This window comes from Chamaea fasciata, unplaced genomic scaffold, assembly GCF_029207755.1.
Source record: "Chamaea fasciata isolate MVZ Bird 193981 ecotype frontalis unplaced genomic scaffold, bChaFas1.0.hap1 SCAF_14, whole genome shotgun sequence".
NCBI lineage: Eukaryota > Metazoa > Chordata > Aves > Passeriformes > Sylviidae > Chamaea > Chamaea fasciata.
The window spans coordinates 4,321,838-4,344,865 of NW_027094099.1; the positions used below are offsets into that span (position 1 = coordinate 4,321,838).

The following is a 23,028-nucleotide window of genomic DNA, read 5'->3' on the forward strand; positions in this document are numbered from 1 at the left end:
TTTAACATAAGGTAATGGACAAGGAATTGACCATCGCTGAGACTGTGAACTGCACAAGGGCGCATGCAGAACTCAGACCAGATCTGGAGGTTTTCTGGCACCTTGCTATTCACCTTTTGTTCTATGTCAAAGCGAACTTCACTGAAAGAGAGGTATTGTCTGAAATGTTGCCTTCTCCGGCTGCGTGGCTGCTAAACATGTGGGTCTTGAGACGCTTAATACAGCTGGCATCTTCTGATGCGGCTTCAGCTGAAACAGTCATGGGGGAGGGAAGACAGCCCTGCGTGGAAGCTCTTCCCGCTGGTACCAGGGCTGCAGAGGGGAGCTCCTCGCGGGCCCGCCGGCCCTTTTTGGCCGGGCCCCACCATCGCGCCGAGCCGTCGGGTGCCGGCCCGGGCGGAGGTCGGGCTGCCTCCCCGCCCGCCCTGGGCAATGGCAGCACCTTCTGCGGCCCCGGCCGCGCTCGGGGGCCGCAGGGACCCCGCGGCCGCCGCCCCTCGCGGAGCCGCAGGCTGCCCGTGCGGGCGCGGCTCCCGCAGCCGGGCCGGGGCCGCGCCGGAGGGCGGCGGTGCCGGGCGCGGGGCGCGGGGCTGGCGGCGGAGCGCGGGGGGTGCGGGGGCGGGGGGGTGTGCAGCTCTCGCTAGCGCTGCTTGTGGTCACAGCTAGGCAAGCTCACATCCCATCTGGATCACGCTCGCTCTCTCCCTTCTGCTTTCCTACCATAGAGTTGCGCTGGAAACAGAAGATAGAGGGAGTGTAGGAGCTCGCCATCTCCAAGCGATCTACATTGGGAAAAACATGGAGTCGGCTCCGGCAGCCCCCGATCCAGCAGCCAGTGAGCCGGGCAGCAGCGTCTCCGAGGCGGCCGCCGGCGCCAGGGACACCCCGGTGAACCTGGAGCCTGCCCGGAAAAGCGATGCGCCGGCTCCCGTCCGCAGGCAGAGCTACTCCAGCAGCAGCAGCAGCAGAGGTAGGGAGACTTGGGGAAGGGGGAGGGGGCCGGGGGAGTGGGATCGGGGGGTGGGTGGGAATAGGAAGAGGGGGGTAAGAGAGAAGGGGGAAATGCAGCAATTTAATCCCCTGGTTTATTGCTCGTGCTTGTTGAAGCCGCGCACGCAAACAAGCCGGGCTTCTACCCCCTGCAAAAACCTTGCAAACTTTTATAGCTTCTTTTAATTGCTGCAGGAGGAGGGACAAATGCAATGAAAATATTGAGCGGTGTTTGGTGCTTTCCTATCTCTCTCGTTTATTGCCTGTGGTATCCGGATGGGTACTGTGCCCCTGAAATTACATAATTTTATAAATATATAAAGCAACAGCGGGAGTATTGGGATTCAAGGGAACAAACTTTTAAAGCTGCAGTGTCCTTCCTCCCCCCTTTTTTCTCCCCCTCGTCTCTCTCCTTTTGACAGTTCCTCAACTGGTGTGCTGTGGCTTGTTGTGAATGGGGGATCTGTGATTAAACAGGAGATTTGCGGTTTGCGGGTGACTTATTCACTCTGTTGCGCGCTGTTTTCCCTTAATTCATTTAAGTGTATCCTAAAAATTATTTCATCGCGGAGCGGGTGATCTCGTAACTGCTGTTGTTGAAGGTGCACAACTTCGCAGAGGGTCTCTGTGCGCCCGGGGATTGTCTTGTCACTCCCCGCCGGCCCCCGAATAAAACGTTGCAAACAAACGAGCCCCCCTTTCCTGCCGCCAGCTGTCAAAGCCCTCTCCTGCCTCAGGTTGCGTCTGGGAGCCGTGCGGGTCAGCTCGGGAGGTGCTCAGGGCGGTCGAAGTTTGGCGTCAGCCGCGGTAGCGCCCGAGCCGGCGGCGGGAGAGCTGCGCGCTGCCGGGCGGAGCGGTGCGGGGCCGTGAGGGGCGGGCTGCTCCCGCCACGGGCACGGGCCCGGCTTCAAACGCCGCCGGAGTTTGCCGAGACGTGCGAGAGGGAGGAGGCTGCGGCTTTAATTACTTGTAAATAATTTATGAAGCGTTGCTCCTAGAATAGGGGGAGCGCGCTAGAGAGGCTTCGTTCGGTAAAATCCCTCGGTGATGGGTAAAAATGAATTAAATAACGCTATGTAATAATACACACGGCTGTTGAAAGAAATGACGGGCGGAGAAAAAGTACGTGCCCGGCGGGAGCGCAACCCCCTCGGCAGCCGCCGGCGGGGCTGGGGCAGCGATGCCCGGCCGCCGGCGGTGGGGAGAGCGTCTCTCCTCGGACGCAGGGGGTTCGGGTTGTAGGTTGGAATATGGCTGATCATGTGTTGGCTTGTGTTTTACAGTATTTTTCCCCTTTTGGCCACACCCCCCCTTCCCAGGCAGCTTCCCACTCAGGGAATCCGCGTACAGTAAAAGCCATCGAGATGACACACGCCGAAACATTTAATTAGAGGCGATTTGCGAGCAGGGAGCGCGCCGTTCGGCGGATGCCGAGGCGAGGAGGAGCGGGCTCGGCCGGAGGAGGCCGGGTGGCCACGGGCGTGTGCGCAGGGAGCGTTGGGCTGCGCGGGGTATATTTAGAGCTTGCGAGAGTGGATTTGGAATGCAAGCGCCTTATGTAACGAGGTTAATCAGAAACACTGGAGAAAATTTCCTTAATTTGTCGGGGAGTTTTCTGGATGTTTGCGGAGCCGGCCGTAGTTGGCGGGTGTTACACAACGCCCCCCCCTCCCGGCTCTCCGGCCCAGCGCTCCGGCGGCGCAGGCAGATGGTGCTGCCGGGGAGCGGGGCCGGCGGGAGGGAGCCGGGAGCCGGCTACGCCGCCTTTGGGGAAGGGGGCAACTTTGGGATCCCATCAATTATGTAACACTCGGCTGTCGCTTCTGTATGGACGCGAAAAGGAGAGGGGGGTGCTGGGAAGCCCGGGCGGCTCCGGCGGCTCGGGTGTTTTTTGGCGGTCCCGAAGTGTTTGGGCTCTGGTACTGCTAACCCGCTGACCCACATGTCCCTCCTCTCCCGGGGCTCGCTGGGGAAGGGGAAGAGCAGGGGGCCAGGCACTCCAGGCACACGCCGCCCGGGCTCCCAGTCGCCGCACGCAGGCAGGCACTGCGTTATGTAACAGTCTGAGTGGGAAAGCGAAGGTCAGTGATGGAGGCATCCCCGGCAACACAATGGCCAGAGCCCTGCGCGCTGGGGCTTTGCAGCCTGCAAAGCGAAATAAAGCTCGCGGCTGTAATTGCCGTGTGGTTTGGAAAGGCTTGGGAAGGGAGAAGGGAGAAGGAAAAGGAGAGTGGCAGGGATTTGGGGGGGGGAAAAAAAAAGTGTTTGGGTTTTTTCGGATGATGTAATGGAGTTGGCAGAAAATACAAGTCTACTCCTAGAGTGCAAACAGTAAGAGAATTGTAGCTGGCATTCTGTGCTAATGTTGCATAAATTAGTGTATTGGAAGTAAATTGACCTATACAATACACACCAGCTGATTGTGTCTTTCTAATAGTTAAAACCTGGAGATACAGAACCACACAGGAGAACGTGACAATGACAACATTTTGGCCTCCTTGAAGTCAGGACTCGATGGATGGATTAGGTGTTAGGGGTCCCTGTAGACTTGTAGGTTTGGGGGGGTTTTTTAAATTTTTTTTTTAAGCTATTGAAATAGCACTTGATTTCTTTTTTGCTTGTAATAGGGTCCTTTATATCTTATGGCAACAATGTGACCTTAGTGTGTGACTAGTATAGGTGAAATTATTTTTAGAACTGTTACATTGTAAACTCATATGTTCAGCTGTGTATTGTGTTCAAAAATTTGCTTGTTTGGGTCACAGTTCTGCCATGTGTTGTAAGCAGGCAGCTCTGGACTCTCACAGGAGCTGTGTGGAGGTTATATACAAATACATAGATTTTTAGATATATGTACGCATTTACACACCTCTGTAACTGTAAAAATCCTTATTTTTCACTTGACAAACACTACAAATATTTGTTTCGTATCCTTAATTTTCATAGCTGCACACGCTGCAGAGCTGCTTTGATACATCAGGGTTTATAATAACCAGTGGACGTAAGGAATGAAAAAAAAACAAAATTAAAGAGAGGGCTGTTGATGGAGAAGTGGGAAAGTTTCCTGAAGAATAAATTCTTAAGTGAAGCTTTAGTTACTATAACATTATCATTTCAAAATACTTTATTGCTTGCTATGCAAACCTGTCTGTGCGGCCAGATCCTTACCTAACCTGGTTTTTATTTTGCAGAGGTTATGCTGGTTTTGTTGCTGTGTAGAATACTTACCTTGAAAACGTAAGTTCCGAGTTACCAAAAGCACTCTTCAAATGGGGAGTTGTTAGGTGATATATTTAGTGTATGGGGGCATGCATGCATACTTGCATGCTTAAAAAAATTCCCTGCAGTCTGATATTAAAACTGATTGTTAGGAAATTGTCACCATATTGGAAAAAGCAGGAAATGGATAAAAAGCCTGGTTTTCCCCAGAGGGATGTTTTTATTGCTGACAGTAGTTGTTAAAATTTTCTGAAGACCAGTCACTGACCAGCAGGTTGAATTTCAGTCTGACTGTGTGTGTGTGTGTTCTGCAACAAGGGTTTGTGGTTTGCCATGCTTGGTAGGAGGAATGCTTCCCTCGCCAGCTCTGGCCCTGGCCTGTGGCTTTTATTGACATTTGCTTCACTTTGCAGGCTTTGACGTCCATGGAGGTCTACCCATGCTGCAGTCTACGGCTTAACGTTCTATTAGTCCCCCTAGAAATAGTTTTAATTGAATAAACTCTATTTTAGTAGAGGACTACTGTCTCATTAAAAAGCAAAGTACGTAAAAAGCTTTTAAATCTGCTAAAAATGCTTAGTTTGTTTGGAACTGAGCTCTTGGTCTCCGAGGTAAGTCAAGAGAGGATGTCTTGCTGAAAAATGTTTAAGACAGCTCTTACATCATTGGATGATGCTACGTGCAAATATTTTTATCATGCTTAATATTTAATACTTGAAAAGTGCAGCTATGTAGGTTCTTCTTTTCTTGCTGTTGAGGTTCTGGGTGTTTTCTCTGATTTCTAGAACCCATTGGAATTTTTTATCATGTCGTCTATTTATCCTAATCCTGTTTCTACTGGTAGACTGTGGCATGTTGCTTTTGTGTTTTTTTTTTAAATCTGAGTGATGCTCCACAGTTAGGGATGTAACATCATTAATAGGAACAGCAATAGGTTTGTGGAGTTCTTTCCTTTAGAAATACTTTTTCCCCCCTGATTTTATCAATTTCTGGATTTAGACTATTCTGCAGAGCATAGCCACAATACAAAATTCTGCATGTTGTTTTCAGGAGGACGCTTTGAATTTTGTAAATTTGGTTGCTATCTGTAGATCCTTTGGATTGCCTTTGTCATCATTGAGGACTATTCTGCATGCACCACTGATTTAGTCCTATTTGGAAGATGATATGTACTTTGAATTCTTCAAAGTACAGCATTGTTTTAAACATTTGTAGTATAGGGGCAATAATAGCAGCAGTATGTTGTTCTCCTAGGAACAATGCAGTTCTCTTATTTCAATAAACCGTAACCTATTCTCTTATTTTATTTGCTTGAGAAACATCTCAGGAGCTCGTAAAACAGTATGTAAATACTGTTACCATTCAACCAAACGCTGTAATTTTACTAAATAAAGAACATATTTTGTAATGGAGATTAACGGGCTGTGTGACAATTTCAGTTTTGGGTATAGCACTGCATCTGAATGGAAAGGGCAATTTCAGCTTTAGGAGGTTGTCTTCTTTTTTTTTTTTTTTTTTTTTTTTTTTTTTCTTTTTTTTTTTTTTTTTCTTTTTTCTGTCTGATATTTGTTTTTAAGCTACAAAAATACGCATTGGGGAAAATTTGAAGTGACTCAGTCGATTTTATTGGATTTAATCTGAGAGCTATCCCAGTAAAGAGGGGAAAAAGCCCAACCTTGTTTTAAATTACTGTGATATGTGCACCACTCGAGACTAATTTGTGAATAGGTGGTCCATTCTTTACAGAAATATTTTTAAGAGTGTGTTTTCAGGGCCAGGCAGTTGGAGGAACAGCCATTAAAAAAAGAAATTAAAATTCGGAATATATCTAAATGCACTGGCAATATGGGTGCTGTGTATCTGTGGGATGGTTTCCAGGCTCTGTGCTTCTCGCTGCTGCTCGGGGAGCAGAGGGGCTGCAGTGGCAGCTGCAGCTGCTGTCACACAGCTGTGGCAGACAGGGACAGGGGAATGCTGGGCCCAGGTAGTTTACAGGAGCTGTCAAAATGCAACAATACCCTTGACTCAGGGCCTTCCATTCCCGTGTGGCAGGGCAGTTGTCTCCCCTCAGCTGTCTGTCCATTCTAAACCTTTGGCAAGGGGCTGCCTGTCATGCCGGGCCGGCCTTTGGGTGGGATGTGGCAGTGGGGAACAGTGTCTGCTTCTCAAGAGAAGCTGAATTATTTTCCTCTGTCACACTTTTACCTGGACCTGAGCTTGCTGTGGAGGTTCTGTAGTTTTCTGTGGCTTTGGCAGAAGAGGAAGTTCTGGGGGGTAAAGTGTTGAAGAAACTTCCCAAATGTGTGGAAGCATCCACACTTCATATGCAGATTTCTGCTGTCTTGTTTCCTTTGACTCTTTTTCCAAGTATCTTGTGTTTCAACTATTGCTGAGGCTGTCTCTGTAGCCCTGATAATCACTTCTGGAAACGTTCCTTACAGAGCTGTTGGTTTTGTATATGCTCACAGCTGGCAGACAGGTCACACGTCCTTACCTGCACAGATTCTTACAGATATGTGGAGGAGGGCCCTGCAGAGCAGAGTCTGAATCCCCTGCTGTCACTAGATCCATGTTGCACATTTGGTGTCAGAAACAGATCACATTTCCTTTTTAGGGTTGTTACAGATTTTTTTGTGGTCTGATAGGAGGCTCCTCTACAGTTTTGTTGTCTGATGATTGGAAACCACCTTTTCACTTCCAAGTAACTGTGTTCATGATCAGTTAGCTCACTTGCTTCTTTAAATGTTTTCTATAAAATCTCCTTGGGCTGAAAATGAAGAGGAGCCTGGAATTTTATTTTGTGATAGCTGAACTAACAGTGAGCTGTGTTGTATGACTCACAGTTTAGCACTTCAGCATATCTGTTGTAGATGGTCTGAGCTGATGGAAACATGAGAACAGCTTGGGCTGTGTGTCATGAGGAGTTAATTGTCTAATTTCTTGAACGTAAAGTTTGTGCATTATTCTTCATACTGTTATCTGAGGTCTCATCTAGGTATGTTTCACTCTTGGCAACAACTGAGCTCTTCAGAGACTAAGTGTTTTGGGGTGTGTATTTTCATGAAGAAAATGTGGGGCTTATTTTACAGCAGTTTAATCTTAGAGTTTAGCCTCATTGCACTGTTCATTTGGAAGGATCCCCAGGTGTTTTAAACACTATTGGGAACCATTTTGCTTATTACTGAAATCCAGCCACTTCTTGTGTGGAATCTGACAGCTGTTTAATGGTGCTCAGCCATGCTAAGCAGATCAGAACGGAAAGTGAAGAATACCATACCTGATTGAAACACTCAGAGGGATTCTGGATACAGATAATATAATTATCTGCATTGGAATTGGGTCAAACAGCTCTATTCCTGTAGCAAATTACTAGATATTTTCAGTGGCAGTGTATGGTCAAGAAATTGGTTTGAAATACCTTCCTGAAAATGATACCCCCAGCAGTGAGATAATTGAAGATCCTGCTGCTTACCCTATTGTGATCACCCGTTGCAGAATGATCAGTGTTTTCAGGTATTTCTGGATGTATTAATTGTTTGGTTCCATGCTGGTATGTGAAATCTTATAAACAAGGGGAGATGCCCGGGATGTTGCAGGTCTTGCTTTGTAAAGCAAATTTCTTGGCTGGTGAATTCCTTAAAAAGGGAGGTGCTGTCTGTGAAATGTGCTCATATTCACATAGGGGTTTTAAAAATGGTTCTAGGGGATCTCTTGACACTAAGCCAGTAGGGACTGGGGGAGAGATGGGTGTCAAGCCTTATCTTGTGAGGATGTTTGTGACTGGGGAAAATACAGCTCTTTCCAGTTGTCTTCAATTTCACTTCCCATGTAATCTAGCAGAACAGAGTGTAAACAGAAGATCTGCAAAGGAACAGAAGTCAAAATCCATGATCAACAGAATGTACATAAATGTCCTAGTAATAATGACCAACTGCAGAGTCTTTCATTTGTAATTTAATCTAATAATTTCCATGCACTTCTACAGGAACTCACTATGAAGCTTGGCAACTTCTGAGAAATTGCTGCGCTGTTACAAACAGCGTTTGAGCTGGCATTATAACAGCATGATAGATTGTGAGATGGAGAACAAAGTTAGTGTGGAAACTGAGCTGAGAGAAATTGCCAGGAGAATGAGAGAGCAGAGTTGGATTATGATAACCTCCCTTGTAGAATCAAATTAAACCATTTTAAAGGCTTTGTTGATTTTTAGTTTGTGGTTGTACTATGTATTTACTTCACATGGGTGCAGGAGATTAATGAGGCAGGTGTAGTGATCATGGGGTGAAAAACTGTGGTGCTGCTGTTCTTTTCAAATGTTTCATTTCACACAGACTATGGGGTATTTACAGCATTAATTAGCAATATGTCTGTGTGCTTTAGTTCTCCAACTGTTCAAATGTATTGAAGGATTTAATATGCAGAGGTGATGGAAATTATAACTCCTAGAAGGAGGTTGGACAGAGAACCCCCTCTTCGTTTTTTTATTTCTTTTAAAAAAATTTTATTACACTTAGAAATACCTTTTAAAATGGCATGCTGTCCAAAGAGATGGTTTGTGTGAAGAATGGGGAATATATGGCCAGGAATGTGCAATTAGTTTTGACAGTAGGTCTGAAAGAAGACAGAAAGAAAAACAAAAATCAAAGCCCAGAGGTAGACCATACAGCAAAGTGCTGTTGAGTGTGCATCCAATAGAATCCCCAGCTCCTGGCCTGTGAGAGAGGAGTGTTTTTCCATAGTTATGTAGAAGTGTATGTATTCTGAAATAAATATATATGCAAAACTGTAGACACCATGGGGAAGATTTAAATTATGTATTAGTAGAGCTTGGCCTGACTGTTTTGGCGCTGAAGCAAGGTCTGTTAGATACAGTCAAGGATGAAACCAAGGCCAGGACTTGTGAAATACTGATTATAGCGTTTATTTTATTCCTGTAGTGGGATTACGAGAATACTTTAAAGCAGGATTTCCCCGCATAGTTGTTCTTCAAATGCAGAGGTAGGAAAGAATGCCTTTTATGAACTAATAGATGACTTTGCCAAAGTCTGAACCAAATGTAAATCAGAGGCCTCTGCTGCATTACATCTTTTAACTAAGGGCAGAAAGGTAAGGTTTAAACTATTTCTTTGTAAGAAATCTTGAAATTTGATAAGACAGGCTGAAGTACACTTTTTGCTAATACTTTACTTGAAGTAAAAAAGCTGTCAGTACAAAGCATCTCTTAAATCATGTATATAATTAAAAAAATAAAATAAAACCCATCTCAAAGGAAACTAGGGCATATCAAAAACCTCTCTCTGCGTCCTGCTTCATTTGTGTAATCTTCAAGAGGAGTTTTGTTAGTCACTTGTGTTGTCATTACAGAAGTTAGGAAAGGGTCCTTTACTGCCTTTGTTGTTAGAGAGTCCTTTCAAAAATTCTCATGAAGTATACTGAACTGTTGATGTCTTGTGTGGAGCCAGAGTGCTTCTGAGATAATACATGAAAGTCAGAGCACAGAGCAACTCTTGCCAGGACTGATGCTTGGAGGAGTAATGGACAAAGCAATGTATAGTGGTGTGGTGTACTTTCAGTCCCTTAGCAATCTTGCCAATGCATCAATACCCAGACAGGCTTTACACTTTGAGAATCTTTAAAAAACCAAATCACTCAGTTGTTTCCAGAGGTTTCATTTCTACTCAACACTCCTAATGATTGTAATTTTCTTTTGGAATCAGGTGTATTTTTAGGAAATCATCTGATTTTCGTGAGTGTGAATCTGCCAGAGATCAGATTAGTTTGTATATTGGCAGCATGAAAGCCACCCCTGGCCGCTGGAAGTGTTCTGCTCTGCTGGCAGAAGACTGGATCCTGTGACAGTTTGTGTGTGCTTAATACCAAGCATTGTGGATGATTCTGTTGATGTCAGTGATAGTACTTCAGTGTAGGGTAAAACTAGGGCTGCACGTGTAGTAAAGATCAAGAGAGAGTTGCAAATCATCAAGAACTGCACTGGGAAATGGCTTACGAAAAATAAGCAATTTTAGCACCAATGGAAATGACTCTGGATAAAAGATGAATTAACTGTAGTTTTCAGCTGGGTGAGTAATTGTAATTATTTTGGCAGATGCATTGTTACCCTGCTATAACTTTGCTTTCAGGATCATACTGTGGCTTCATTGCTGGAGAGGGATTTGTATCCCTACTTCAGAACAGCTCTTAGGAGATGAGCAGGAATTTCCTCAGGTACAGAACCTGAGTTGCACTTGTCTGTTGCTGTATATGGAGTGTGTTTGCTAGGTTCACTAAAGGTTTTACTTTGTAGCCACTGACATCTTAGCTCTATTCTTATAACAATCAAAAAGTCTTTTTTGTTTTGTGATGGAAAAAAATGATGGGGAAGGTGAACTGATTGTAGGGATTTAGCTTCAGAGAATTTAATAAGCTGACTGTTGAGGTGGCCTGCCTTATTGGCATTTCTCTCTCGATATTGGCTGCCTCTAACTTGATTTGATCATAACTGAATTATTTTCCTGTTTTCTTTTTCTGAGTAAATTGCACTGTACCACTTGGCTTCCTTTTAGAGATTCATGGTTCTAGTTCATGAGAAATTGCAGTTGTTAATGTTTTGGATAATAATACCCCCTGGAATTAGCAGGCCAGGTCAGCAGTATCCCAGAGATGCTTTAGTGTGACATGTAGTGTAGTATCTAAGGCTCTGCGAAAGAGAAAGGGAACGTTTTTTATTTTGAAACAGAAGCAAAATCCTTCCAAAATTCTAGCTAGTCATTAACTTTCCTCTGCAGTGCTCAAGGCAGTCTGTCACTAAAATCTTTGGTTTCAGTTCTCTGAAGAATGCTCCCCCGTACAACATTCACCTTAGAGAGGATAAGGACAAAAGCTTCTGGATGAAGGCGGGATTAGCAGAGCAGCTAGGTTTACAGATAACCACGGGCTTCCATTTAGCAAGCTGTATTTGTCCTCAGTGTTGGGTTTCCAGCATTCCCCAGTCCACCTTCCTGTTGTTTTCAGCCCAGTTTAGAGACTGTAGAAATGGCTTGTCACAGATCTCTGCAATTGGCAAGTCTCCTCAGAATTTCTTCCACGTATCCTTTGTTTTCTTTGCCACAGCAGAGGTTCAAAGCAGAATGTCTTTAGGGATTTGAGAGCAAATGATCACAAGTGGCGAGGTGGGGACTCAATGCCAATACTGAAAATATTTTGTTGCATTGCTTTTCTCTGCACACAGCAGAACGCACACTGGAAGCAAACTTGGCTCTGGAAAGGCAGCAATAGAAAATGTAAAAACAAACCCAGAAAGGAAGTAAATGAAGCCAAAGGGGGAGCAGGGTAGTTTTGGATAATGAACAGTAAAAGAAAGATGTGGAACTTAAGGAAGAAGTGTAATGAAAGGGCACAAAAGAAAGATGACTGATTTGGAGAATGGCCTGGAAAAAAACCCCAAACATTTGCGAAAGGACTGAAGTAGTGGGGGAAGCTACAGTGTCTGCTGAGGGGAAGGGAATTTACAGCCTTATTTCCTCTGTACAATCGGTATATTCTTATTCTGTGATCTTGTCTTTGCTATGGAATGTAATAAAATCTGTTTTAGTGCATGGTGTGGTCTCAAACAGTTGCCTCAGATTTGCTTCAACACCCTATTGTTTCCAATGAGATCTGACTCAATTCTTTTGCCATGGATGTTGTGCTAATGTGTTATACGAATTATTTGTCTTATCTCAGTCCTGTGAAATTAGGAGTCCTTTCCCACAATGTGTTAAGCAGATTAAAATGAAAGTTTTTATGGTCCAGCAACAATGCAAATATTTGGGGGAAAAAAAAAAAAAAGGAAAGAAAAAGAATTGTGAACTAACAGTGGGGTGCTGTAGGGACTCTTTATGAAGAAAACTCATCTTGTCACTTAAATGGTGAGATGGTAAGTTCCGGGTGTCCCTTAAAAAGGTTTATGCTGCTTTCCCTGGTTCCTTAATTTGGGGGGAAGAGCTTGGGACTGGTAGTTTCTACTCAGATAGCTATTGTTGTTGTTGTTGTTGTCATTTGACATTAATTTGTGAGGAATCTCTGAAGTCCTTTCTTCAAACCCTTATCATTGACTTGAGGGCTGCCTTTACTTTGTGGTAGGCAGTCCTGGGACAGAATTTGAGCTCTTTGGAAAAGCATTAAACATAAAACTAGAGGCCAGCTGTTTTTTGTCTTTTAAGAGAAATTACTTTAAAAAGAAGTCCAGTGATGGTACACATGAAATGCACGATTCGTGTTATGCCGTGTCTTGAATTCCTGTCTCGTGTCTCTTCTCCCTTTGGAGCAGAATATATTTTACTTACAGCAGTATTTTATTGATACTTAGTTAAATGTTGTTGTCATAACCTTCCAAGATACTTTGTAACTGCTGTCCTACCTATGTGGGATTTGTCACAGAAAGTCTAAACCTGTAATGAAATTGTTGTGGACATGATGTGCTTAAGACCATGAGAGTATCTTCCTGTGTTTGGGCAATAACTTAATTAAGGCATCGCATGTTATTGTAATATATGTGAAGGGACACTGTAATGTGTGAGAGGGGACAGAGTAATGGTGGAATGTCAGAGTGAGCATTTTGTCTTCTGGGCTCTGTTCGCATTTCATTCATTCCTTGTAGTGGTGGGTTTTTAAGTGTTCACAGTTCTTGCATGTATCTGATTGTCTCTTATGGTTTTGGAATGGTCTTTCCCATCTGTCCCTGTATTGTCCCACAATGGTTTGCCCCAGTTAGTTATCAATCCATCATGGTTATGTGACACCTGGGTCCTGCCTGTCACTTTGAAGCCTCACCCTGATCTCTAGGAAGTTCTGGTGAGGACTTTGAGTGATTGGTGGGGTCCAGGTCCCCCTTCCCCCTTTGTTTTATGATTTGTTCTATGGTTTGTCATTTCAGTTCAGTCACTGCCTTCCCATTCTGGATTGATTCCAAGTTGTATCCTCCTCACTCCCCCACCTCCAGATTTAAGGTGACAACTCGTGTGTTTCCCAGGCTTTGGCGGGCTAACTTTTGGGTGGAAGGAAGCCATGCTGATTCAATAAAACCCAGTTGAAGTTGCCTTCCAGAGTTCCATCCCTTAATTTCTCGCATGGTTCACACTTCTGCTGAGGCAAGGACTCAGAGGATCGGAACTGTATTCCCCAAATACAGAACCGTACCTTTTTGCGACGTCGGTGCCAGAGCTGGCCAGGAAGCGCGGGCGAAAGCCCCTGGAGAGGCACCGCACCGTCACAATTCCTCTCATTTCCCTGCATGGAAATAAGGATTAGGATTGCATGTTGCTGCATCAGAAACGTTGCTCTTTCAGGCCTGTTCAGGTCATGATCAGAGTTGAGAAGTCTTGGAAGTGCTTATGGGCCACACTCTACGGAGCTTTATGCTGAGATGTGTTGAGTTTCAAATTGTGGGGACACAAAAAGGCAGAAGATGGAAGAGAGGCACCCCATTATTTCCCTGTCTGTGGACTAAGTTAGCAGCAACAGACCATTGAAGTGCCATAGAAGGTGCCTGAAAGTTTGACATTTTAGGTGTTGATTTCCCCTAGAAGGACAGGTATGAAGAAGTTTGGTGGTTTTCCCTCTGTCCGTGCTGGATGAGGAGGCAGCAGCTGTGCCTTAATGGTTTTTCTTCTTGCCCCACATCTGGTCTAGGTGTCCTTTTGTCAGACCAGCTCCATGCACGTGTCCTGGGATACCTGTGGGTTTTGTTGGCACAGGAATTGAAAATTCCACGCTCTCACTGACACTGCAGTCTGAACTGCTGGTGTGGGTGCAGCTATGCCAGCAGAAGGGAGCATTTATCACTTTGTTGTGTGTCCAAGTGTAGCAAAAGCAGCATAATTGTTTTGGTTTTTTTCCTTAAAAATTGCCCTCTATCGAGTTTTAGCTTGATGTGCTGGAGTAAGTAGGGGCTGGGGAGGATGGCAACTTTGTCACTGCTGTGTTAGCTGAGGCTCTGCTCTACAGGCAGTGCTTAACAATCCTCAGGACATTGTAGGGATCTGTCTCTGCGTAGCCCTTACCAAGGTGCAGTTACACCACTGCTGGTCACTGGAGTTACCTGGTTTAATTTACATGAAACACTTTGGGTTTCTCATCAAACTGGACACTACAGACCCGGGGTGTGCAGCAAAAAGATTTTGCAGTGTGTTGTGTAGTAAAACTTGATAAAAAGTAGATGAATGGCAGTGGTAGGAGTAAGCAGCACTCCTTCTTTTGTTGGAAGTTCTTACGTGTTATAAGTATTTTTCAGCACACTTTAACCAGATTAGTACAGAGAAACTTGGTTTTAGTCTTTCTCAAGTAGTGTCTGATTTTTGCAACCACATTTAAATGTAAATGTAAGCAGTTGAAGTTTTTGTGTAATCCTGACATCTCTGTGTGATATTTCTCCATAAAAGTAAATATTTCTGCATTATTTTTTTCCAGTGCAATGTTTTAGATGTAGACATTGCTTTTGATTTGCAATTTTTTTTTTCATATTTTTCCTGTGTGTTTTAAGCAGAGACTTACAACTGCTGGACTTTACTGAGGGAAAAGTTTTTTAGACATAAACCAAGAATGTACAGTGAATAATAAAGCTATATTAAAGCATTAGAGATTTTTAATACCTTTAAGGTAATTTAAATTTAAAACATACTTTAGATTTAAATCATATGAAGCTGTTCTGCATGACTTCCACCAGCCTTTTAAGGACTAAGCACTCTACTTGCCAACTTTTAGAGATTACACTTTTATTTGTAATTTGTCTTCTAATGTTCAGTTAATAGCAGTATGGCAATCATTCAGTTTTGCAAAGTCAGGTAGGCTTCTTATCTGTAGAGACATTCCTAATACATGTTAATAACACTTTATTCAAGGCATTGCCATAATAATTAGCCTCTTCATATTTCCTTAAAGACAATTTAGAGGAAAAATTCCTTCCAATGACACAGATGTGGTTATTAATTTGTTTCCTATTGCTGATGAATGTTTTCATCAATATTCCAAATGGGAGAGTATCCATTCCTTCACATTTGTTTCAAACATGGTGAGACTGGAAGGACGTAGTGCAGATGTGATGTGCTCCTCTGACTGTCCCATTTGTTCACCTGGATCCAGGTGTCCAGAGTTGCTGTGCTCAGTGAGGTGGGACAGGGAGCTGAAATGTCCATGTTTTACATTCTTTTGTGCTGCAAGAGGTTAATTCAGTTTGTTGTCTCTGATGAGGTCTTGCAGGAGAGCATGAAAGCAAGAACCACAAACTCTGTTTGAATTCCTTGCCAGCAGTGTCTCCTGTGGTTCTGTCTACCTGGTCAGATCCATACCTAGAAACTGGACGGGATGATTGGGCTCTAAACCGTCCTTTTCCCTGGAGCTCCCTTCCCCGTTGGACGCAGCTGTGTTCCCCTCGTGTGCATGAGGTGACAATGGCAGTGCTTGGGGACCAAAGGGTGTTGGGAGGGCTCTGGTTTGGTGGCCACATCCCACACTGCTGCAGATTCTGCACTTAAAATGTCAGTGTTGGCTCCACATAAGTTGGTATCGTTAACCATCAAAGGCTGTTTAATGTGAACTGGAGTTTCAGATCCAAGATGTGAAAAGAATTGAAATACAGTGTGTTATGTAACTTTAAGTTGCTAATATGCGGTTGTGTTACAGAGAAGGATTAAGGGCAAATTTTATCCAAAGGCACTTTCAGGAACTAGAGATATCCAAAATATTGTTAGTCATCCCTTCAGCTTTTTATTAGCAGTATCTTGCTGAGACAGGTGATTGTTAAAAAGGGAAAGGAAGTCTGGTTGTTAGTTCCAGTCTGAAGCTGTATTTAAGTGAACCTTTTCCAGCAAAGGGGAGATGCATCACTGCTGTGGGCTTTAGCCGGAGAAACAAACCTGAGATCTGCTTTTTAGTTCCTGTGTTCAGCACTGGAGAAACCTGTGTTTGATAGACTTTGGAGTAAAAAGGATGGTTGTGTACCCTCCAGAAACTGGAGAAGAGATGGAAACTTGGCTGTCAGTGGGAATGGACTCTTCTCAGCTCGACCTCCAAAGCAACAGTTACCATAACTGAATATTGCACTGTGCATGGTACACCTCGTATTTCAAACACAGATCAAATTCAGCAGTAGGTTTGAAATGGAACTGAGCTTCCAGAAACCAGCCCAAGTGTCAACAAAACCCCTCCAATCTTGGTATGAGGAGCTTAAATTGAGGCATCATCATGCAAATCCTGTTAATAGTGTAATGACTCTCCATTAATTCTCATTGCTTTTATGTCCATTGATTTTCAGCTACTTGATCCATCATCATTTTGTCAGTTCTACTGAAGACTCTTTTTATATTCAGTTGTTCAAGAGCGGTTTCGGTATCTGTTGACTCCCAAATTTTTGTATCTATCCTGAGATCACTGATGCCTGAATTCAAATTCCCACTTTAGCAGTAGAAATATCTGTTGAAATTCTTTTTCCTTACTTCCTCAATACCTGCATGTTGTCCTTTTGAAGTAGGTTGTACTGCATCCCAAGAGATTTGGTAAGCTTCCGGTCTCCCTGCTGTTTGAATCTTGCTAATGCCAGTGTTACCAAGATATTATGTGTTAAATATGCAGCAAAACAACATTGATTTCTTTCCTTCTTTTCTGTATGGTGGAAGGAAGCAGAAGAAGTTTACTCTTAGCATTTATCACACCCAAGTGGGCGTGGGAGTAATTTTTCTAACACAAGAATTATTTCTAAAAATGTGCTTATATTTATTCAAACAGTTTGTTTCAGCTTTCATTTCTGAGCTGAGCAGGTTTCTAAAGAGCTCTTTTTCCAACATGAGGATGGTAGAAGCTGGTGGATATTAAGAGTTAAGTAAAATATTTCTAGTTCTGGAGGAAAGGTGGATCACCAAGAAAAGAAAACGAACATTGATTAATTGATAATGATGCATGTGCTGTATTTGCTTTTGTGGAACAGTTGTGAAAATTCCTCTCCCCTTATGGGTCTGTGTCACTTTGAAACTCTGAGGCATTTTTATAAATGGGATCTGTAAGCTTTTCTGTGTTTTAGATTGAGTGCCAGTTTGGAAGATGAAGTGCCAGGGTAGGTACTTCCTTCCCCTTCAGGGTGGGTCTCAGCAGAATTCAGAAACTTGAGATACCCAAAACATTGTTAGTCATCCTTTCAGCTTCTTATTATCTCTGTGGAATTAACCAGCTAAATTAAGCTATGGAGGTTCCATTCGAAGCATTTAACAAGAACTTTTATCAAGTAATTCTAAAAGAGCAAAACAGGGTTTCAGGTAACAACAAATGCAGTGATACCCCATTAGTAGAGATCATCTTCAGGCTGATTTTTTTAATTGACAAAATTATAACAAATGATGAACTGTTGGTATCCAAATTTAGTGACCAGTTAATGGAGACAAGAAGATGTTTTTGCTTCAGAAAATGGATGTGGGGAACAACTGGAGCAGATGCATGTTTGCTCATAAATTGCTAAATGGATGCATTGGAGTACTGCTTCTGAAAGATAAACAGCTGGAAGGAGTTAGAGCAAGTCTTGATTTTTATCTTAGTAAGATAAGTACTGACAATCAAACTAATCAAAATGATGTTCCAGTAGGTTATTATTTTACTGACTGGTATGCTTTTTTGTGTTGAAAGTGTAATGGAATTGAGGTCTCCCTCCACTGAGAATTAATAAGCTGTGTTACCCTTGCCTGGTGTTGGAGTAACTTTAACTATTTTGCTTTTTCTTCTCTGTGCTGCTTAATGCTCCAGCCTTCTCAGTCTCTTGCCCATAGGTATTTCTCACTTATTTATTTTTAATATGTCTTATTCCTCATTTATAGCTAGTGTTTTTCATGGTGAGTAAACTTTGTGATAGTTTAATGAAATTTGGCTTTGCTCATCTCTGTCCTAACAACCTTCCTTCTGGCTAGACAAAATTAAGCCCCAGTCTCTTTGAAGCACATTTTTGTGCACAGATTTTTTTCAAGTAACTTTAACTGATTGCTGAAAACATCTAAGATTGTGGGCTGGCAGTAGTCATTATCAATTATGACTATTAAAGAGGCACTACCTAGTGTTTCCTAGGCAAAGTCCCTCTTGAAACAAGTGCTCTGGTGAAGGGAGCTGCTCGCCCAGCCATGCTTTGAGGTACCATCACAAGAGGGGTTGTTTATTGCCATGAGGCTGGTTACCAATGCTTTTGTTTTGCTTGTATTCTCTCTGTAAGACTCAGCCCGAGGGAAAGGAATGTTTTTTGTGAAATCCTCTGCAACTTAATTGCTTAGGCTAGATGAGAGCAGACTGCAGAGCCCCACAGGTGCAGTTTATGCTCTGGGCTCTGCTCGCTGGAAGTGGCAATAAACATATGCAGGGGTTTTGGTGGCTCTTGGAATGTTTCCTTCACAGACTTTTACTTTTAAATCAGTTTGTGTAGGGTTTGCAAAAAGTAAAAGTAGTGCTGGGTTTTTGTTTGCTTTTTGCCTTGGTGATGCTGGATATGTGATCAGTATCGTGTGGTATGAAATGGCCATGCAATGTGAATAACACAAAGCAAGAAGTCTTATCAAACAAGCAGAATAAAATTCGTGGGCTCCTACGGGCAAAAAGAGAGTATTCATAAAATCAGTTACCGTAGGAGTGGCATTGCGGCTATTGTCATTGATACACTGCACAGTCAAATCACAGGCATTGAAATGTACACAAGGACTTTCTGAAGTGGGAATACTTTGGTCACTACTTTTTCCCTTGCTTTAAAACCAGCATAGGCTCTGTTTCTTCCCCATTAGGCTGATGTGTGGAATTTGCACCTTCTGTGGCAGGTAGGGCTGCCAGTGTCTAGCCTGAAGTACAAATAGAGTTATTTCCTCCAAGAGTGATTAGTACTCTTCAGTTTAGATTTGACAAGTAAGAGAAGGTACATCCTGCTGCCTACATCAGATTTCCCTGTGATCCTTACATGGAGGTTCAGTGTATGCCAATGACCCTAAAGAGTTCTGGCAGAAACGAGGAAAAAATCCTAGTGTGGTATCCTGAGTGGGACTTGTCTCTGGAAGCGTAAATCCTGAAGAGCATGTGGAAGCTGCTGTTTGGGCTGAGGAAAGAAGTATGAAAATATTGTTTGTGTCATAGCTGATTAATGGGCAAATAAAGAACCTGCATAATACAGAATGGGAGAGAGCAGAAGATGAGAGAAACCTCTTCTGAGAGGCTTCTGATGTCTGGGAACCAAATGAGTGAGTAATGTTTTGAAATTGCTTCAAGTACTTCGTGTTGATAATAGTTCCTTTAAGCCATGGTGGAATGCCCTGCGTGCTGACTCTCAGCTGCATTATTGCGTGTTGCAAGTCCCAGCAAGGCAAAGCGCCCTGCTGGGAGATGTTTACCCAGCTTCCTCCCAAAATCAAACTTTACAGCTCTTCTGCTCCTTGGTTATTCTGTAGTGGCCTTGAAGCTCCAGCTATTTTCCTTGCAAATGGCAAGTAAGGTCTGCATTACCTGTTTTGATAATTTCCCTTTCTTAGTTGTTCAGAAAGCATTGGAAGGAGAAGAGCAAGTCTCCATGGCTGATAAGATGCATTATTGTGTTTCACTTTCCACTGTGATTAGCTGTGGTAGGGTGTTCAAATACTACTTCTCTCCAGGTATGCAGTATTGATCCCTCTTACTCACCCAAACTGCAGCACAGGGAATAGTCATCCCATGTAGGATTCCTCTAACAATCCATGGTGTTTGTACAGTAGGTATGTATATCTAAGTTCTTCAGAATGCCCTGTATGGTCTAACATACAGAAGCTGGCGCCTTCAGGGGATAATCAAGAGGGTAACTCTTCTGAAGATTGATGTGTCTGAATTAAGTCAGGGAATCACCCTGAGCATACCTGTTTCTCTCCCGTAAAGCAGACAAATTTAAGCAAGCCCAGTGCAAATTCACACATTGACACCATGTGTGCTTCAGGCCAGGTGCAGGAGAGGAATTTGTCTCACCAGCGTGCATTACAGGAGAGAATTAGAGATGGGTGAGTTCATTTAGGGTGCACTTCACCCATTTGCACTTTTAGGGCAAAAAAAAATCGAGCCCAAGTGATCTCTTTCTACTTTTCTCTTCTAGCCAAGATTAAAAAAATAATCGTTGGGAGGTTGAGTACTGGATCTTTGTGTTTTTAAAGGGCATAATTTTCAAATTGCTGAGCATCATTGTTAACCCTGTAAAGCTGAACATGATTTCACTCAGAGATGCAGCCCTCTGTTCGTGCTCATGCAGGAAGAGTCCTTCCTTTCTTGTGGCTGTTGCATTCTTTACACACTTACGCAGTTATCAGAAAAACTCATACTTGTAATCCATTGTGAACAAACAAAGGAATAGTCAAAACTATATGTTGAGAACAGGCAGCCCACTGCAGTTAGTTTGTGTCAGCTCTAACACAATTATTGTTATAAACTGAGACCTTTTCGAATTCTTTTTATTCAAGCCCTACGTAATATTTTTCATTTTCAAGTAATTTATGTCTGCTACTGATTGGGAAATGTTTCAGATAGAATGACATTTCCAGCTCTATATATGCAATATCATTTAAATTTTTATGGCTGACTCTAGGGCCTAAATGTACTTGCAGGTGCAATTAGGAAGCTGCTGTCAGAATCTACACATTGCATAACTGAGTGTAGAATTTGGCCCTTCATATACCACTGTATTGTTCAAAACCCCACCAAAGCTAGCAAACAAAAAGCAAACCAAAAAACTCCAAACCCAAAGCCAGGAATCCTCATGAGATTGTCATAATATTACGTTTTAATGCCTGAAAGTCTTCCATTAATTTCAAATTTCACCATTTATTTATACAGGTTTTTCCAGACATTCTCATTTTAGCTGCTTCTTTCTGGCTCTCCAAAGAATCCACGATTTTACTCCAGAAACATTCATGGATCAATAGACTTTGAAGATTAGTGGGTCATGGCCAGGTACAAAATGCATGTTGTAAACCCCAGGCTCTTATATTTGCTTGAATCCTTCCTCAAAAAAATGAGAGAAGGGGTAGCTTTGTACAACAGACCTCTTTGAATGGATTAATTCCTTGTGTATTTCAAAGGCTTGAGAATATACCAGAGTAACTACAAATGTGAAATTAATTTCCAGTGACTTGAGAATTCAGTTAGCTGACAAATAGTTTTCTTAGATAAGCCAGGATGCTGTGGATGAAAGCAAGACAATGAAAAAGGAGTGCTGTATGTGGAGTGAAGTTTCTTTCCTGTCTTCCCACCTTGTACTGTAAATGGAGTTGTACAGAAGCAGCTGTCTTTGTAGCTTTGCCTTTTTCGTCACATCTTCCTGATTTCAGGGGTTTGTTTTCTGTGCTAGACTGGACACTGACATCTCTAACCTCAAATAAAGATAAATCGGGGTAATTTGCATCTGCTAAGAGTGCTAAATTAATCTGTAGCTCTCCAGCACTCAGCTGCAGCTCCTGAAATGGCCTGTCTAGACTTTCTAGAGAAGCTAAACCAGATCCCAGCAGCTTTTGAAGCTAATACTTGTATTCCAGCGCTATGTTGCTTCATCTGCTTCTGCATGAAAAGAGTGGGGTTTAAGCAAAGGTGGAGGGTTTGAAGTGACAGATTCGTTAACAGAATGAACGCAGATAGATTTCCAACTTCTGTTTGTTTCTTGTCAGTAAACTAATTGTATGATATTTTCATTCATTTTCCTTCTTGCTCTTCTCACCCTCAAGGTTGTCATCTTCATATTTCCTTTCATTCTCATTCTTTCATGGGGATTTCAATTTTAGATACGTTTCCCCTCCCACTGCTATTCTTCAATCCATCGGTTTTGGTCATGTTTGACAGAAGGACAGATGTTTCAAAGCTAATGACATATCCGCAAGTTTTCTGAGAACAGGCACACAGAAGAGGCTTAATTGCAAGCAATTAAATGAAAGTACTTATTATTAGACGCTAGAGAATCCATATAGAGTGAGTTTAAAAATTATTCCTCTGCAGAAAAAGAAATGGCAGTGGAGATTGTAATTGATAATGAGCATCAGACCCATGTGAAATCTTATTTTAGCAGTGTCAGGCTGGGTGTTGTGTGTGCAGCAGGCTGCATTTACCAGGGAGGCTCAGGAACATGAGTTGCATTAGTGGTAAATCTGGTTCTTCATTCCCTGGCTTACTAATGTGAAGGAGTTAATTTGTTTACTTCTGCAGCTGGAAAGGCTGTGGCCCTGCAACAACTGAGAGTCCTGTCTATGCACTCCAATTAGTAAATTCCCTGACAAGGCCTTATCCACAGTACTGCTGGGAAATGAAGGAAGATCTTCCCCAGGGCAATATTATCTGCTTTTCTCCTCTCTTCTGGGATATTGCTGCTTTTTTTTGTTTGAATGCTCTGATAGAACATGGAAACCTGTATTTGGAGCAGCATATTCATAGAAATGGATGTTTTGGGGACTGGCTGTATGGATTTCATCTGTTGTGAAAATGTTTTTGTTCTACTGTATCAGAGAGACTTTGTGGGCTTTCCCTAACGCTTGTCTTTAGGGAAAAGAGACTTAGCTCAGTATTGCAAAGTGCGTGTAGAATTTTTAGGGCCATTGACAGTTTAATTCAGGAATGATCTAATTAGGGATCCAGAGAACTGGATTCACCATATCCTTAAGTATTGACTGTCCTGAGAGATGCTCTGGCAGATGGTTAGTTCAAAGTGAGTTTACCTTGGGCTCAGTTTCTTTAGACTGACAGCTTTTTTTACTCAATTAAATGAGACAACTGTCAAAAGCACAGACTCTGAGTTGATGCAAATAACTCTGCTGCACGGATAAAGCTTAAATG

At 42.9% G+C, this 23,028-nt stretch overlaps 1 protein-coding gene across 4 annotated transcripts in view; it reads left to right on the forward strand.

Moving 5' to 3' along the window:
- Positions 1-23,028, forward strand: part of RORA (RAR related orphan receptor A) — a 400,721-nt gene that overhangs the window by 51,025 nt on the left and 326,668 nt on the right. For all 4 annotated transcript variants that reach the window (XM_066196610.1, XM_066196616.1, XM_066196617.1 and 1 more), the window contains exon 4: positions 726-970. In XM_066196610.1, coding sequence (XP_066052707.1) covers positions 799-970 — 172 coding nt within the window. In that variant the 5' untranslated portion in view covers positions 726-798. The remainder of the gene's footprint in view (positions 1-725; positions 971-23,028) is intronic.